The 15868-nt window shown below is 42.0% G+C and overlaps 1 protein-coding gene across 3 annotated transcripts; it reads left to right on the forward strand.

Moving 5' to 3' along the window:
- Positions 1-4747: 4747 nt before the first annotated feature.
- Positions 4748-14686, forward strand: asip1 (agouti signaling protein 1). Of its 3 annotated transcripts, none has more exons than XM_077578941.1 (4): positions 4748-4905; positions 12009-12201; positions 13285-13322; positions 14305-14686. In XM_077578941.1, exons 2-4 carry the CDS (start codon positions 12030-12032, stop codon positions 14467-14469), a joined length of 375 nt encoding a protein of 124 aa, XP_077435067.1. In that variant the 5' UTR covers positions 4748-4905; positions 12009-12029; the 3' UTR covers positions 14470-14686. The 3 variants fall into 3 exon arrangements, with proteins under 3 accessions (XP_077435067.1, XP_077435068.1, XP_077435066.1); XM_077578942.1 differs by lacking the exon at positions 4748-4905 and adding an exon at positions 5570-5806; XM_077578940.1 differs by lacking the exon at positions 4748-4905 and adding an exon at positions 9271-9480.
- The last annotated feature ends 1182 nt before the right edge of the window (positions 14687-15868 follow it).

Here is a 15868-nt window from a genome sequence, read left to right on the forward strand (position 1 = left end):
AAACGACGTCGCTAAACATGAAGACGTCCTCATGACTCTTCACATGTGCAACACACGCTCCGACGCGAAACATTGAAACCTGCATTGAAACTTGGCGCTTGGGATCGGATGGCCGTCCGTCCGTCCGTCCATCCGTCCGTCCGTCCGTCCATCCGTACGTCCGTCCGTCCGTCCATCCGTCCGTCCGTCCGTCCGCGCATGTGTGTGTGTGCGCACGCACAAGCAAGCACAGCAGCAGATGTCCGTTAGCTCATTAGCTCACAAGGTGAGCTTAGCAAGAGCAAAATGAAAAGCATGTGCTCACTTGTGGCGATTGGAAACATCTTTTGTCAAAGGGTTCGCTTAACGGCCCCCGGCCACGCACGAGCAGGCGGACGGCCGAGCGGGCGGGCGGGCTGGCCTTCCTCGCCACAACCTCGGCTGCTAAACAGCTTGGACCAGGGTATGACGCGGCCGGCGAACATTCCAAAAGCTAAATCCACTTAGGAAGAAAGAACTGAATGGCTGCCAGCCGCGTTCAAAAAGGTCTTTAGCGTCTGTGAACGAGTCGAGTCCAACTCAAGAGATGCAAATCTTGCGTATTCCACAAAATGTCTTTTGGAAAAGACTCCTCCGTGGCGCAGGCGGGCCAAAGTGGCCTTTTTCCCTTCCATGTCAAATTGAAGCACGCGTTTTCATCTTGAGAAAGAAAGAAAGAAAGAAAGAAAGAAAGAAAGAAAGGAAGAAAGAAAGAAAGAAAGAAAGAAGGAACGTATCACCTGCATGTGGCCTTGACATTTTGGAAGATGAAGCAAAGGCCATTACAGAATGTTTTCCTTTTGGGTTGGTAAAAAAAACAAACAATCAAAACACGTCTCTCACACACGCAAAGTCAAAAATAGCGGCACGGTCACAAACCAAGGGAAGAAAATCCGCGTCGTCTCTCCTTTCACTGGTTTTCTTTTCACTACTAAGTGAGAAACCAGAAAAGTCAACAGAAGACCCTTTGGACTTTTGTGGTTATTTTGGGGCTTCATCAAATTCGAGCAAAGTCAAAATGCAACGTCAGCATTTACGAGCCGCCCCCAAAAAATCCTGGTGGGAAAGACAAACAATCGCAATTGAAAGACGAGAGGGAGGACGCATTAAAATGGCTGCTTCCGAATCTTGCGCAATAGCCGGCTGGGAATTGAACCCGGATCACGAAACTGTGAAGCGTGGGGGACTCCAGTTGACTCCGTTGGCTGATTTGCTGACACACAGAGTGTGACTTTTGTTTTTGACGTTTTGCGTGCGGCGTCTGCCACGCACACTCGAAGGCGACAGTGAATGTTGTTGGACGGCTTTCAAAACGATTTTGTGGCCTCGATCGCAGATGTAAGCACATGCAGTCAATATCTATTAACGATCAACAAACACATAGTGAACTTGATGCTACACGAGAGTGAGCAGATTTTCAAAATTTTCAAACAGGACCAAACAATTTCACTGATAATCAAACATGCAATCGATTCTCAGCAAATGTAATCGCTAGTCAATTTGCGTCCACGGGGAGGCGGGGCTATCTTGTTGTGTAATGCCAAATATGATTTTGCTTGACAGTTAAACAGCGCTAAACAAATCATGCACGATTCCACTTCTGTCGCTGGCTCCCGGCCAGCCGGCCGCGCCGTTAGCTTGCGGCGGTCCCGCTATGTAACAAAATACGGCGCTAGAAAGCTGCACTTGCGTTGGGTCAAGCGCTGTATTTGGATAATAGGACGAAATGGGTCGGGACTGTTCCCGATAATTCCAGACATCTGCTCACCCTACACTAAAGAGCTTTCCGTTTACGTTGATTATGGCGGCGCCATATGGACAAACGTGATAATGTCATGCCTGAAGGAAGACCTCATTTCCCATGAGGGCAAGCTCATTTCATTTTGTTTGCGCTTACGCCAGCGAGCGAAAGCCGAGCCAATAGTGACCCTCGACTTTCCTTTCATCCGCCGTCGCTTTTGACGTATGCCATAAAGCAGTCAGCACTTTTGTGTTTTTTGTGTGCCAGTCAGTGTTCCTAGCATCCTCCTTAAAGTTGCTTCGTGCCAGTCAAAAGGATAGCGACGCCCTCAGGCCACGGCAAAGGGACCATTCAACTCGTTTGAAGTCCATGTTTCATCCAAAGAGTTAAAACAAATATTTGATTACGGTTGAAAAGTTCCTTAGTGCTACTTTAAGTCATCCTCGAGTGCCAATGGGCCAGCTCGCTAGCTCAGCGGCTAGCTGGCTAGCAATCGTGGTCCAAGGCTGCAAAATCGGCTTTTCAGCAAAAGCAAAAAAAAAAAGTCAAGTTTGCCGTCAGCCAGCTGATCGAAAACGACCTCATTGCAAAGTTGCAAGCGACTTTTGACAGCCTCGTATTTCACCGCTCGCAAAAACCATGGAAGCAATTACGGAAATATCCGCGTTGGCCGCCAACAATCATCACGTGATCAACAACTTTGAATTTCTTGTCGCTCATTAATGTTAACTAATAAATGCCGCTTGTTTGTTCGACAACAGTCATAAAAAAACATCACACTCGAGACTGTGATGTTGCACACTTCCTATCATCATCATCATCATCATCATCATCATCAAATGAATGCCTTGTCAAATTTGGAGCATCACAATATGTGAGCCTGACAAATTTGAAATATACATATTTTTTTAAATGAACAGTCACAGTCAGAAAATGAGAGAACACAAATTCCTTCAGCGCAGCTTCCATGTTAAAAAGGGAGTCGGAAGAAGTCAAAAGTTGCAAAAAGTCTGCTTTAGAAAAGCAGCACCAGCAGATCTTTGTTGGTCTCCGCGGAGAGTTTGATGTGAAAGCGGCTTATTGTCACAATCATTTTCTGGAAAGCGTTCCGTTTGTCCATTTGACTTTCTTTCCCATCCAACTTGACTAATCGGAGAATTGTCACATGATGACAACGAAGGCTTAACTTGTCCTCCTTCTTTTGTCTCTTCCACAATTGATCTCGTCGTGTTCTTTGTTTGTTTGCTGTCGATGGGAAAAGCGCCGAGATGCTAAACACGGTAGGAACCAAAGTGACCTTGTAAATTCTTATTAGTCACTTTTTTTTTTTTGATGGAAATTGTAACCTCATGAAATGCTATCACCGTTTCTGCTTCATGGTGAATACACGTTTCATATTATTTTGTGGATTGACAGAACAGATTAAATGGTTGATTTTCCATTTTGCACAAATAGTATAAAATGACTGTATGTAAAGTTGCAGAAAAAAAAAAGAAGTTTCCTTCCATTTCTTGTTCATTTGAAATTCTGCTGCCACAAAAGTGTGTATCAAGCGACACAAAAGAAAAAGGTGGCCTGCCTAAAAGCATTCTTGGCGCTCCAATGCCACGGAAGAACTTGAGAAACATCACAAACAGCTGTTTTTGTTCTCATTCAAATATTTCGGTCCAAAAAGGAGCACGAGACATTTCAAAAGAACAGGAAATATCAACAATTTCGTTTACTTTGTGCCAGGATGGAAATGAAATTTCATTTGACTTGATTTTTGTTGTCTTGAATGGACAGGACACTTTCTTTGAAATATTAAAGTATATTATTTGTGGCCTTTTAAGCTCTATATTAGAGATAGACCGATTATCAGGAGTCAAGGACACCGAAAAACGATATAAATTTTCACTAAAAGGGAAAATATTGGCATCAAAGTTAAAAAAAACAAACTCCAGCAGATTTTTAAGCAAATGTTTATTGAACAACGTTTAGGGTTTTGTCAAATAAACACAATCTTATTCAATGGACAATCTTTGTTTGAACAATCTAACAAAAAGTTCAGGGATCTCCCAAGCAAATGTCTTCAAAACTTAATAGCTCCCGACAGTAAATAAAGTTGGATACATTTGCAAAATATCCTAAGTCGTAAAATGTTACTTATCCTAGTTTTAACAGAAGGTGCAGAGAGTTCCCACGGTCAGCAGCATCTCTGAAATGGAATAATTAGTCCCCTGAACACTTTTTTTCAAATGGAGCCATTATCAGCCGTATGATTCTTCAAAATGGCCGTCAAATGCTGAACATCGGCCCAGCCGATAATCGGTCTATATCTGAGCATTTGTGATGTTTGTTTATTACCGTGAAAACCCGTGAATGGCAGCACAAATCCATGTAGAATACGCGCGCCACAAAAACACCCTTTTGTATAAAACGATTTGCGTTTTGCATCGATTCACTTTCGATTGCCTTTAAATTCCTCCTAAGATTTTTTTTTTTTTTACAGTACTTTGGTGGTTGTTCCTAATACACACGCATATTAGCAAATGTCAATCTATGCAAATAAAATGGAAATGGTCAAAGTCATGTCAATGTGTGCTTTTAAGCGTCACGCATGCAAATGTCGCGCGTCGTATGTAAAAACTTCATTTGACTTCACACGCAATCAAAATGTTGGCATGTGGAGTCACGCCAACGTCTGCTGACTGGAATATGAACGCTGACGCCAACGTCAATGTAATGTCATGCTAATGCCATGCTAATGCCATGTCGCGTCACGTCCACGGCATGTAAGTGGCGGCTTTCGTCTTTCATGTCCTGGGAAGAAGCTTAAGGCAGCGCGTCTTTGTGGCGTGTTGTTGCCGTGTTAACAGCGTGTTGCCATCTGGCGTCTGCATACTTTTCCCTTCCTCCCCATCCGCCGGCTCGACCCCCCCCCCCCCATCCACCGACCCTCGGTGCCCCCCCACTCCAAACCTTGCCAGCAGATTGTCGGCAGCGCGGCGAAGGTAACGGCGGCTCGCCTGAGGATCCCAGCGGGACATTTGGGAAAGCAGTTGGCGAGGACGGACGGGACCCATCGCCGAACATTCCCACCAGAAGACCAGGAGCTGCTCGGGAACTTTTGTCACCAGGACTTCAAAAAAAAGAGCCCAAGTGAGGTAAGGTCAACGTCCACGGAAGCGGCAACACGTATGTAAGCACGTCTTCCGAATGGACGAAACCTCGTGGAAGCCATTTGGGAGAAATTCTGAGAGTCGCCGTGAGCTCCTCCGGCGGTTTTCCGACTCCTTCACGGATGTGGAAGATGAAAGGTTCCCAGCAGGTGCAGCTTTCTGGAACATTGAAGTCAGCGGTGGCTGAAATGTTGACAGCTGCCAGATTGCTCCGAGCTCCTTTGAAAGGATATTTGAGAAGTTGCCGGCTGACAACCTCGGCAGCCCGCAGATGCCTTCGGGCTTCGTTCCTGAGCTTTTCTCTCACGTCTGTGAGAAGATGTGGCAAACTTCTGCCACTTTTGCGGCTGAGGTCGAGGTTCGGGCTCCCCGGCTGAAATGCAGACAGCCGCCTAATTGATTTGAGCTCCTGATGAGCCGTTTTCTCGACGGCAGTTTGCCGGCACCTTAACGGCTCCCCTGCTGTTAAATGTTTGAAGCGGGGGGGGGGGGGGGTTCCTTTGAGGTTTGGGTCGAAGTTCATGGAGCGTTCAGACTCCTCCGACTTCTTCCAAGAGGGTTCCTGTTCTTTCGGCACCTTGAACGGCTCCGCAGCTGCAATTGATGACATCTGCCGGACGAGTCGAAGGCACAACTTTGGGCTCTCCAGGAACCTTCACGGCCGGGAATGTTGACACAAGTGGGAATGTCATGAGCTCCTTTCAAACATTTCCTCTCTTTCGTTGAGGCGCAAAGCCCTTTCGGGGCTCCGTTCGGGGCTCCGTTCGGGGCTCCGTTCGGGGCTCCGTTCGGGGCTCCGTTCGGGGCTCGTCCGGCACCTTGTTGGAAATGTTGACAGCTGCCGGATTGTTCCTTTTGTCTGCTGCGTTTGTGCACACGAAATGAGGTAGGGAAGGTCCATTGATGCTGAGCGTAAATATGCTAATTCACTTTCATTACAAATACATGCTTTGTTTTATATATATATATTTATATTGCACACACACTTTTTGAAGTGATGAAAAGCTCCCATTAAAACAATTCCAAAAATAATTCTTGACTGCAAGCAGGAAAAAAAAGTCACAAAAGTAGTCACACAAGTCAAGTTTATTTCCAAATTTGTCATTTTATTCTCTATTATGTGATGGAATTGTTTTGCTAAATGCGAGCCTGTTATGAATTATAGTCAAATATGGTAAGTTGTAAATAAAATGGCATTTGACAGAATTGCATGGCAAGCTAGAAAAATCATTTTCAACAAAATTGCTGTTGGGGCTTTTTCATCTTTTTGTGTGTGTGTGTGTGGGGGGGGGTAGTTGTTAACATTATGAAAAAAAAGACAAAATAATGTCAGAAAGTGTGATGTGTGTGTGTGTTTTTTTTTGACCAATTCAAAACAAATGAATTCAGGCAACAATACTTTGAAGTTTAATTGTTGAAATAATTTCAGTATGAAATCGCCACACGTGCACCGGTTCACATATTTTATAATTGCGTGTGCGTGCGTTCCCAGGAAATGAAGTGGTGATTATTAGCGTCAGATTGTAGCAATTACAATCATTTGTGGTGATATGCAGTCTAATGATTTCAACATGTTTACTATACGTTTTGCGCAATCAAAATGCTGCGGTGGCGACTTCATGCGCGCACACACTTTGACATTATGACAAATATTCCTTTTGTGAGCTGCAATATTTCAGGCTGTCCGTTTTTCACGCAGCAGCAATCCAACCAACTTGCGTCCGTTTTGTGCTACGAATGCCACCAATCATTTTGGCAGGATGACCCGAGACTTCTGTGACTTGCGTGCGCACGTGTGTGTGCGTGCGTGTGTGTGTGTGTGTGTGTGTGCGTGTAATTTTGAGCACTTTTCCATTTTATGCCCTCAAATGACCCCTCGTGCATGGCTGTGCAATTAATCGAAATTAAATTACAATTTCAATTATTACACTCCACAATTACAAAATCAGCATAATCGTTAAAAAAATACATATATATCATTAATACTAATTTTGGAGTTGGTAAAATGTATACATTTGCACCTTTTTAAAATAACTAATTAAATACAATTTGTTCCATCCAAAATTTGCATAACAGTGTTTCAATTTTTTTTTATCTGTTTAACAAAAAAACATTTTTTTTTTCAATTGAAATGATTGCCAAAATAACGGTGATCAATATTTCCTTCTGATCGAGCAGCCCTGCTGTCATGTACCAAATGGACATGATTGGAATAAAGTTGTAATGCGTCCTCTTGACATCTTTTTTTCATGTTTTGATGTCCTACTAAATATATTCATGAGAATTGATAAACACGTGCGGTGATAAAAAAGAAAACATTGAATTGCCGTGCATTGAATGCTGTTGCTACTTCCATTATTGTCGCGCACACAAAAACAACACAAAAACAAAACCAAATGTAAATATTCCAAATGAAAACACAAACTTCTTTGCATCAGCAATGTAATAATTAGATCATGAAAAAGTGCAAACCAGAATACATAAATGTACAAAACAAATGTTTGCCCGCACATGAAAATGTTGTGACACAATTTGACCGAATTTTTGCCTTCCTGACAAAACCTTCTTTTTGAAATAATGAATTCCCGTTAGTTTTATTTTGCACTTGTTGTGTTGCGCGCGTTCACACCACAAATTGAAAGAGAAACATTTTGAACGGTGCATCGTTGCCATTTGAATAGATTTGATTTTACAAAGAGAAAATGGTTGCGTTGCTTCGACCGCTTATGCTTTTTTTTTTTTTTTTTTTGGAATGTCCGGTGAGTTGTTGTCGTCGTTAGCCCACAAGTGACCATTAAACTGTAAAAAAGTGTACAGCATGTGGAGTCAATGATAATCGAACCCGTCCTTGGCTTTGCTAATGATCTTTTAGATTGAACTTGTCAAATATGGGACTTGCACTCCATTTTCTCATCATTCCTTTGAACCCGAGCCATTTAATTGCCTGCCTTCTCCCATTTCAACCCTTTTGAGTGTCCGTTTTGTGATTTCCAAATCATTTCCATTGATTGATCATTTGTCTATTGTTTGCTCTAATTGACTTGGAAGAAAAAATGCGTGGCTCATTTGCAAAAAGTACCACATTCATTGTTTTGAGCATTTTACAAACGTTACGCAAGTCATTTGGGCCCCAACGTGGACCCCTGGGGGACCCCACAACTAATAGTCAAGATTGATGAACTGCGATTGGATTGCTTTCACATATCAATGCCCTTGATATCAATTTTAATCAATATTAGTATGTCATGGTTAAAAAATTCTTTTTTTTTTTTTATTTAAATCAATGTATATGCCAATTGTATTTTCTTTTTAAGTGTCTCGTATCCGTTATCGTTTCATTGTTATCGTATCAATCTATTATTGATTGATGGATCTTTAACAGACCATATTTAATATTTGAATTCTATTTAACGTTCCAGACAAAATGTATCATATTTACAGTCAATCATATTTAATCTAAAAGTAATTCCATTCAAAAAAATATTAATAGTAAATAAAAGGTAAGAGAAAGACAATATTGACATCGTATTCAATGCATGATATTTACTGGTATGTCGTTTACACCTCATGTATTATTTTAAATGATTTTGAATGCAACCATATGTTTAAATCTGATGCATCACTCTTGATAAAGAGCATATTTAACGTTCTGAAATGTGCAATGATGACATTGCTGACATGCACGCGAGCCGATTATGTTGAAGTTGGAATGGTTCGAGTTGGATGTGGAAAGTGGACGACCGACGTGTCCATATTTTCCATTCCAGAAAATTGTGCAAATCTTGTGGACGGGAATATGAAATGAGAGCGCTTGAAAGAGTCCAACATGTTGCAGTTGGAATGGTTTGAAATCGGTCACGTCGAGTCCATCATGTCCAATATGTCCTCAGATCGACCTTTTGGGGGTTGAAAAATTGTTTAGCCCACTTGAGCACATTTTTATTGGCCGTCCGTAAGACAAGTTTTGCTCAATGGAAAATGGCGGCGTGTCAAAAATCCTCCCAAGGTGAATCGAAGGCTTTCAATTTCAGATGGCAACGTTTAACAAAGTGGCAAAATGGCCGCCCCCGAGATGGATTAAAATGGCTGCATTGGACTGCTAATTTGTCTTCCACTTACGCAATATTCCTCAGAAGGACGTCTTGAGACGTTGTGGGCAAAAAACAACATCTTCTTGTGGAGGCCATTTTGGACTTGATGTCACAAACGCTTCCCAAAGCTGCAAAACACGTTAGCTTAGCGTGCGCGAACGTCCCCGGAGGTTTGGAAGAAAATGTGCCGGCTATCTTGTGTTCCCATTTGCAAGAACAACAAATGATGTGCAAAACAAAGCCTGCATGTGTCGCGGCCACACGGATTCTCAGCAGGACGGCTTTTTTTTTTTCTCTTCTTAACCGACGTCTCACCAGAAAACAAACATCCCAAAGCGAGCGCGTTCGAGCGAACAAGCATCCGCAAAGTCTTCACACGCAAACGCGCTTTACATACCAACGTGGAAGACGTTCTTTTTTCCAACTGAACATTCGACACTAAACGTCACATCATGACCACATGAAGAAGGTTGGAGACGTTTTTGCTCATTTATTTTTTAAATTAAAAAGTAAGAAATCACATGCATGCAGATTTTATTTTCATTTTATTTTTTTACAGTGTGTCACTTTTCCTTAATTTTACAATGTTACAACATTTACTCGTAAGTGGACTAAAGTCCCTTGTTCTTGGAAATTCGACACAAAATGTCCCACAAAGCAGGGGTGGGCGAGTTGGGTCCAAGACAGCCGCAGCCCTGCATGTTTCGGGTGTCTCCTGCCTCCAACCCAGGTGTTTCAAATCATGAGTCTCTCAGCTGTGTCGGAGGAGGGAGACATCAAAAACATGCAGGATCTCTAGGACCCAACTTGCCTACCCCTGATCTATACAGGACACATTTTTCGGCCAATCACCGGTCAGCAAGTTAGATAAAAAAAAATAAAAAAAAACATTAAAAAAGGTGCATCGATGTCTATCAATTGAAAGCGCTTTTATATTGAGTTTATCGCTGACTATTTGCGGGACGCGCCGCCAGCGGCAAAAATCCAAAAAGTCTTTAAAAAGTACTGACAGCCAATAACTATAAGATGAAACGTCTTCCGTCACACAGCCGACCAATCACGTCATTGACCGATCGGGCCAATGACGACATCACAGCCCATCACTGATTTGCCAAATAATTTTTGCTAAATATTGTCCCATATTTGTCCATTTGCGCATACATTGCAATGAGATGTATTTATTTTTTAACCGCAAATCCCTTTTTTCTCATTTTTTTGTGCCTTTCGTCCAAAACATTCTAAATCATTGACCTTTTATAAATGATAAATTATACACAAAACATCCCATAAAGAAAAAATAACATGAAAAATTTGAAATGTATTAAAAAAATGACATATGGAGATTCCAATTATTATTATCGCCTTATTTCACAATGGATTTTTTTTTTTCCCATCAAACTTCCACACACACGCACGCACGCACGCACGCACGCACGCAACACCCTATAATGACAAGCTGGAAAATGATTTGGGGATCTTTTCAAATTGAAGGAGAAAGCGGTTGTGTTTTGCTCTTTGGGGGCGATTGAAGTGATTTGCAAATGAGAAGCAGGCCCGACGAGGCGCTCGCTCGGATGGCCACACATGTTCCTCCGCTAGCGTGTGTGTGTGTGCGCGCTACACCAGTGCCTTGAGGTGTCGCTCACCTCGAATAAAAAACGTTTTCCAATTCAGATCGGGCGCTTGAATACAAATGGAATGACTTCTTCATTCCACACTAAAAAGTCTAACTCTAAGCCTACATAAATGAATAAATACATAAATAACACATTTGTTAAGACGAAACAAGTGACAGCAGAGAAAATAAAATATGAGGTTTGTGTGGGGCAAAAAAAACATTTCTTCAGTCAGTCAAGCTGATGTTAAACCTTCGATTGCCATCGTGATTGTCACGCACCAACATCAACGCAACACCGCCCCCAAATCATCTTCAATTCATCACAACAACAAAAAATTGGACACTTCAAAAAAACGCATCAACATGATTTTTTTTCACGATTCGTTTACTCGTTAACACATTACAAAATTGGCTAAAATAAAGCAATTGGAATAAAGAAATCGAAAAATGTTCACCATTTTAAACAGAAGATGAAATGCTCAGGATTTTGAGCTGGAAACGATTCATCGGTTATCAAAAATGAGGGATAGACGGATTATCGGACGGGCGATTCTCGATTATCGGTATATTTGGCATTTTGACAAATATCGGCATCGGCCTTTTTGCGAATCCGAAGGCCGAAAAAGTTGGCATCTGAGCGGTGAATGCTTGCGAACGTAGCGAAATTGAGGCTTTTCATCAGGATTTGTTTTGTCTTGTCCACATTTTCTGACCATTTTTTGGACTGTCTGTGACGATCTTTTGACACCTTTTACGAACATTGCCGATAATTCTAAATGATTTTACATTCACGTGCATTTGTCGCTCGGTGACAATCTTTTCATTTAGGGATTTATTCCAATTCCCACTTTAAAAAAAAAATGATGCTGACACAGGGAACTCCCTACACTTTTTATTTAAAAAATTAAAATTAAGAAATGATGTTGAAATTTGGGAAAACTTTACTTACAGAGTTATTTATTTGCTTATTTTTAAATTGAGTTGAACACATTTTGATGACCCTGGAAGCGGTCAATTCTTTTCGTTTAGAATGAAAAGAAAAAGGTCCTTTTTTAAAACAACGCTAATATTTTCTCTTTTACTGCAAATGAATATCGGCTTGAAATATCGGCGAGCGGTCTCCTTGACTACTAATAATCGGTATCGTAACCATATCTATCGATCTATCGCTATCCCAAAAATAATGATCAATTCAATTGACTGACGAATGGATCAATTGCGACACCGGCGTTAAAATGCCAAAAGGTGCTAAGGAAGCACTTCAAAGAGAGATGATCATAAAGCATCAACGCCGTTCATCTGACACAAGACACAATGACGAAGCGCAAATTGAAAACTGAGAACGGCGCTGACGAGTCGTTTGTGTTTCGTTGCTGCAGAGAAGCAAAAAGCGGGATAGGATGCGCCTTTTGGTGCTGCTGGCCATCTTTGCGTTTGCCGCCTCGCACTTCTCCCTCGCCACCGCCCACATGATGCCCGACCGCAGGCTGAGCGCCAACAAGGACGCCGTCTCCAACGCCGTGCCGGACGGCGACGGCGGCGGAGAATTGTACGTGCCCGTCCTCATCGTAGGTAAGTGGCCGTAATAGTCATCGAAATTCGATTACAATTTCAATGATTACATGCCATAATTACAAAATCGGCATCATCGTAAACAAAAAAAAAGATCATTGATCATATTTTATTGTCCTCACTTTTTTGCCGTGTAACAACTTCCACATAATTACTTCCGATTTACACCGTTCAAATTTCAACTTGCTTGAAAAATTCACGCCTTCCCGGGATATTCATCGTCTGAAAAAAATTCCCAAGTGTGAGCTGCTTGTAACCGCCATTGTTCGCTTTAGCTCCGCCTCGCGTCTTCTTCTGCCGCGTCAACGCTTCCAACCTCGGAGTCACCATCATCATCGATGACGATCATCGTCGTCATCAATGTGCTCTTTAGCGTTGGTCGATGCTTTTCGTCTTTGAAAAAAAATGCTCGAGCGTGAGCTGCTTGCAAACCGGTCGCCATGTTCTCTTCTCTTCCCTTCCCCAGCCATTGTCCCCTCTAGCCCCGCCTCACGTCTTCTGCTGCCGCCCACCCAATCTTGTCAAAAGAGAGTCATCGCTGCCCTCTAGGGGCCAAAAATAGTCATTAGGCTCACTAGACCTACTTGAAACTTTCACCACAGCTGGGCAAGGCTTTACTCCACCCGTTTCACAAAAAAAAATGTGTGGACGTCTTTTAACGTCTTTGGCGCTCCTCCGTAGGTTTTTGCAGAACGTCATTTAACGTCTTTGGCAGTAAAAGAGTTAATACCAATTTTGAGTAATTTAAATGTATACATTTTGTTTGGACCAAAAACAACTCAATATATAACATAATTATAGCCTTTCAAAGAAATGTATTTGTCTTCATATTTGTTACTTTTCTTGTACCAAAAAACAAATGATTGTCCTAATCGTGACTGCAATTATTACCAAATGAATCGAGATTAATAATAATTTCTTCCTAATCGAGCAGCCCTAATCCGTAATAAATAAACAAAGTCAAGTACACCTGGAACAGCAACAACAACTACAGAAATAACAACAACAACAGCAAGACTTAGGACAAAACCAACAAAATAATAAATAATAATGAGACATTATTTTTGTTTTTCTTTCCTCCAGAACTGCCAAAACCAGGAAGGAAGAAGAAGGCAAAAAAGGTGTGTGTGTTTGTGTGTTTTCAAGGCCATTACGGCTTACCGCATTGAGATAACGAGCTGCACGATAACCTCGGCCATGGCTTTAAAGCGACGACGTGTTCAGAGAGTGTCAGGTGTGACGGCGTCCTGCCTGTTCCAGAGGTGGCAAATCAATCGACAACTCATTGATTATTAATCGACAACTATTTTGATCATCGAGTAATCGTTTGACTTCACGTTGTCCAAATGCTCTGATTTCATCCTGTCACGAGGAAATCTTTTCTGATTTCTACCGCACTTGATGACAGAAGATTGATTATCTTTTCGAAAGAAGACATTTGCAAACATTGACTTTTATTTTGGAAAACAAATAGCAAAATCGTAAGTGAATCGGTTTTAAAAAGGTCGGTGAGGAAAACGTCGATTCCTTTCGTGTGACGTTGCGCAACTGTCGTTTATTAATCATTAAAAAGTACCAAATAAATGATAATTGACTGATAAACAATCATCGGGGGGGAAATGGTAACAATAAAAAATGAGCTGATTATTTGATTAATGAATAGAATAATGATAGAAAAATTGATTCTAAAAATATTGATACGTGATACAAGTGATACGATTCAAGGATGGTTCCATTTCAAAGCGGACTGTATGGATTCGGTTCAATTGCGACTCAATTCATGAAATGGAATGATTCGATTCACTTCAAAACAATGCACTCGCATGTTTTAAACCAAAACCAATTTTCCGATCTGTTTTTTTGGCGGGGGTGTTTACAATGCTAGTGACATGTACATACAACCTTGGGACACTGAGAATTCCTGGGTTCTGCATTGGTACACTTACACACAGGACGGGCAGGGGGGGAAAAAGACGGTAGGAAATTTAGGATATGGACCGAGCGCACCGGTTTGCGTTGAAAGCAATTGTAACCGACGGCAGCGCACACGAGCAACATCTGGCTTCGTTCTGTTTGTGACGGCGGTGAAAACTTGCTCCTCAGAACAAGATTGGTGGCAGGCGGCGGCGCCCGCCCCCCCCCGGGTGCGTCCCCGTGTGGGGCAGCTGCAAATCCGAAGGGAAGGTGTGCTGCGATTTCTGCGCCTTCTGCCACTGCCGCATCTTCAGGACGGTTTGTTACTGCCGCATGGGAAACCCTCGATGCTGAGGGCGGGGCCTCCGAGGGGACCCTCCCCAACCCCCCCGACCTGACCCTCCACCCCCAAGGACGCACCACGACCGAGGTCCTAAGCTTGCCGAAGGTCGACAGCGTGAAAGCGCTTGAACACGGACTGCGGCGGCCTGACGTCACGTTAGCATTAGCATGCGCACGCAAAGCTTATGGCAGCATTTGGCAAATAGCAAATTGTATGAATAAAATGTTGCAATATCATGTTGGATTCATTTCCAATGGGACGGACATCGTCTCACCTTCCACACCCACTTTCATACATACAACTTATTATCACCACCACGGGTTCGAATCCCACCTTCGACTGTACATTGCAAATATATCCACGGCCGTTATGCTAAGCGAGATATACATGTATAACAACTGACTATCAGATCAGGAAATGGATTATAAATTCACTGAAATGATTAAATGCATGTTCGCTTTCAGCATCAGATGACACTTTTTCAAAAACTAAATACGACATTAGCCAAAAATTTGAGCAAGTCAAGTTAGCTCAGTGCTTAAAGCAATTGACTCCCACCATGGACAGCAGTTCACGTTTTCTTTTTATTCATTTGTCATTAAACTACAATTAAAAAAAAAAAAAAAGTAATTTTCACATAATTGATCTTTCAATGAACTTCTTAAGCACATGCATTCAAATCTTAGCATTCTCACGCAATTTCTGCAGAAATTGCACTTTGTCTAGTGCTAAGATAACTTTGTTGTTATGCAAGTCTTGGGTTCCATTTTGTGCTGGAGGGTCACATTCTGATTGGATTTGTATTGCCTGCTAATTGCATCGATAGATATCATTTGTGAAGTGACGTTAGAGATGAGGAGCTCATTTTTTAGGCTTTTTCCCGAGACACGCTAGCTACTAGCGGTGTGCCCAAAAAAATTGCAATTCTCATTTAGTAAAATTCAGGATCGATTTTAAATGTCCCAAAATCCATTTGATTGAAATTATTTGATACCGTCTTGCCCTTTTGTTTGTGTGTGCATTTATTGGGAGCACTGTTCATGTTGTACACGATTTGGCCACTTAGGGGCAGTGTGGTTCCGTGTGTTGGGATACACTGTTAAGTTGTAGCCACATTAGAGAGGAAAAAGTCACCATCAAGTTATGCCAATTAAAGTTGTTTTGCAGCATTGGAAGAGCATATTTGCCGGTCTGTAAACATTCCGGAAGCGTTTCGTATGAAGAGCCGTTCTTTTGAGTGGTAAAAGTGCTACAAGTAGCACGCTAATTAGCATTAGCGTGTCGGACTGGCGTCGCTCATGACGATTCTTTGCACATTTATAAATGGAAGCAGAAATCATTGTCAATCAAATCATTTTGAACCAAAAATCGTTCTGAATTGAAAATCGCAATCGAATCAGATCGCGAGAC

Source organism: Vanacampus margaritifer, chromosome 10, assembly GCF_051991255.1.
Source record: "Vanacampus margaritifer isolate UIUO_Vmar chromosome 10, RoL_Vmar_1.0, whole genome shotgun sequence".
Taxonomy (NCBI): domain Eukaryota; kingdom Metazoa; phylum Chordata; class Actinopteri; order Syngnathiformes; family Syngnathidae; genus Vanacampus; species Vanacampus margaritifer.

Bases quoted from the DNA above. Each gene is read 5' to 3' on its own strand.
- asip1 (XM_077578940.1), top strand. The intron at 12,202-13,284 runs GTAAGTGGCCGT...TCTTTCCTCCAG, and splicing joins CGTGCCCGTCCTCATCGTAG to AACTGCCAAAACCAGGAAGG. The intron at 13,323-14,304 runs GTGTGTGTGTTT...CTTGCTCCTCAG, and splicing joins GGAAGAAGAAGGCAAAAAAG to AACAAGATTGGTGGCAGGCG.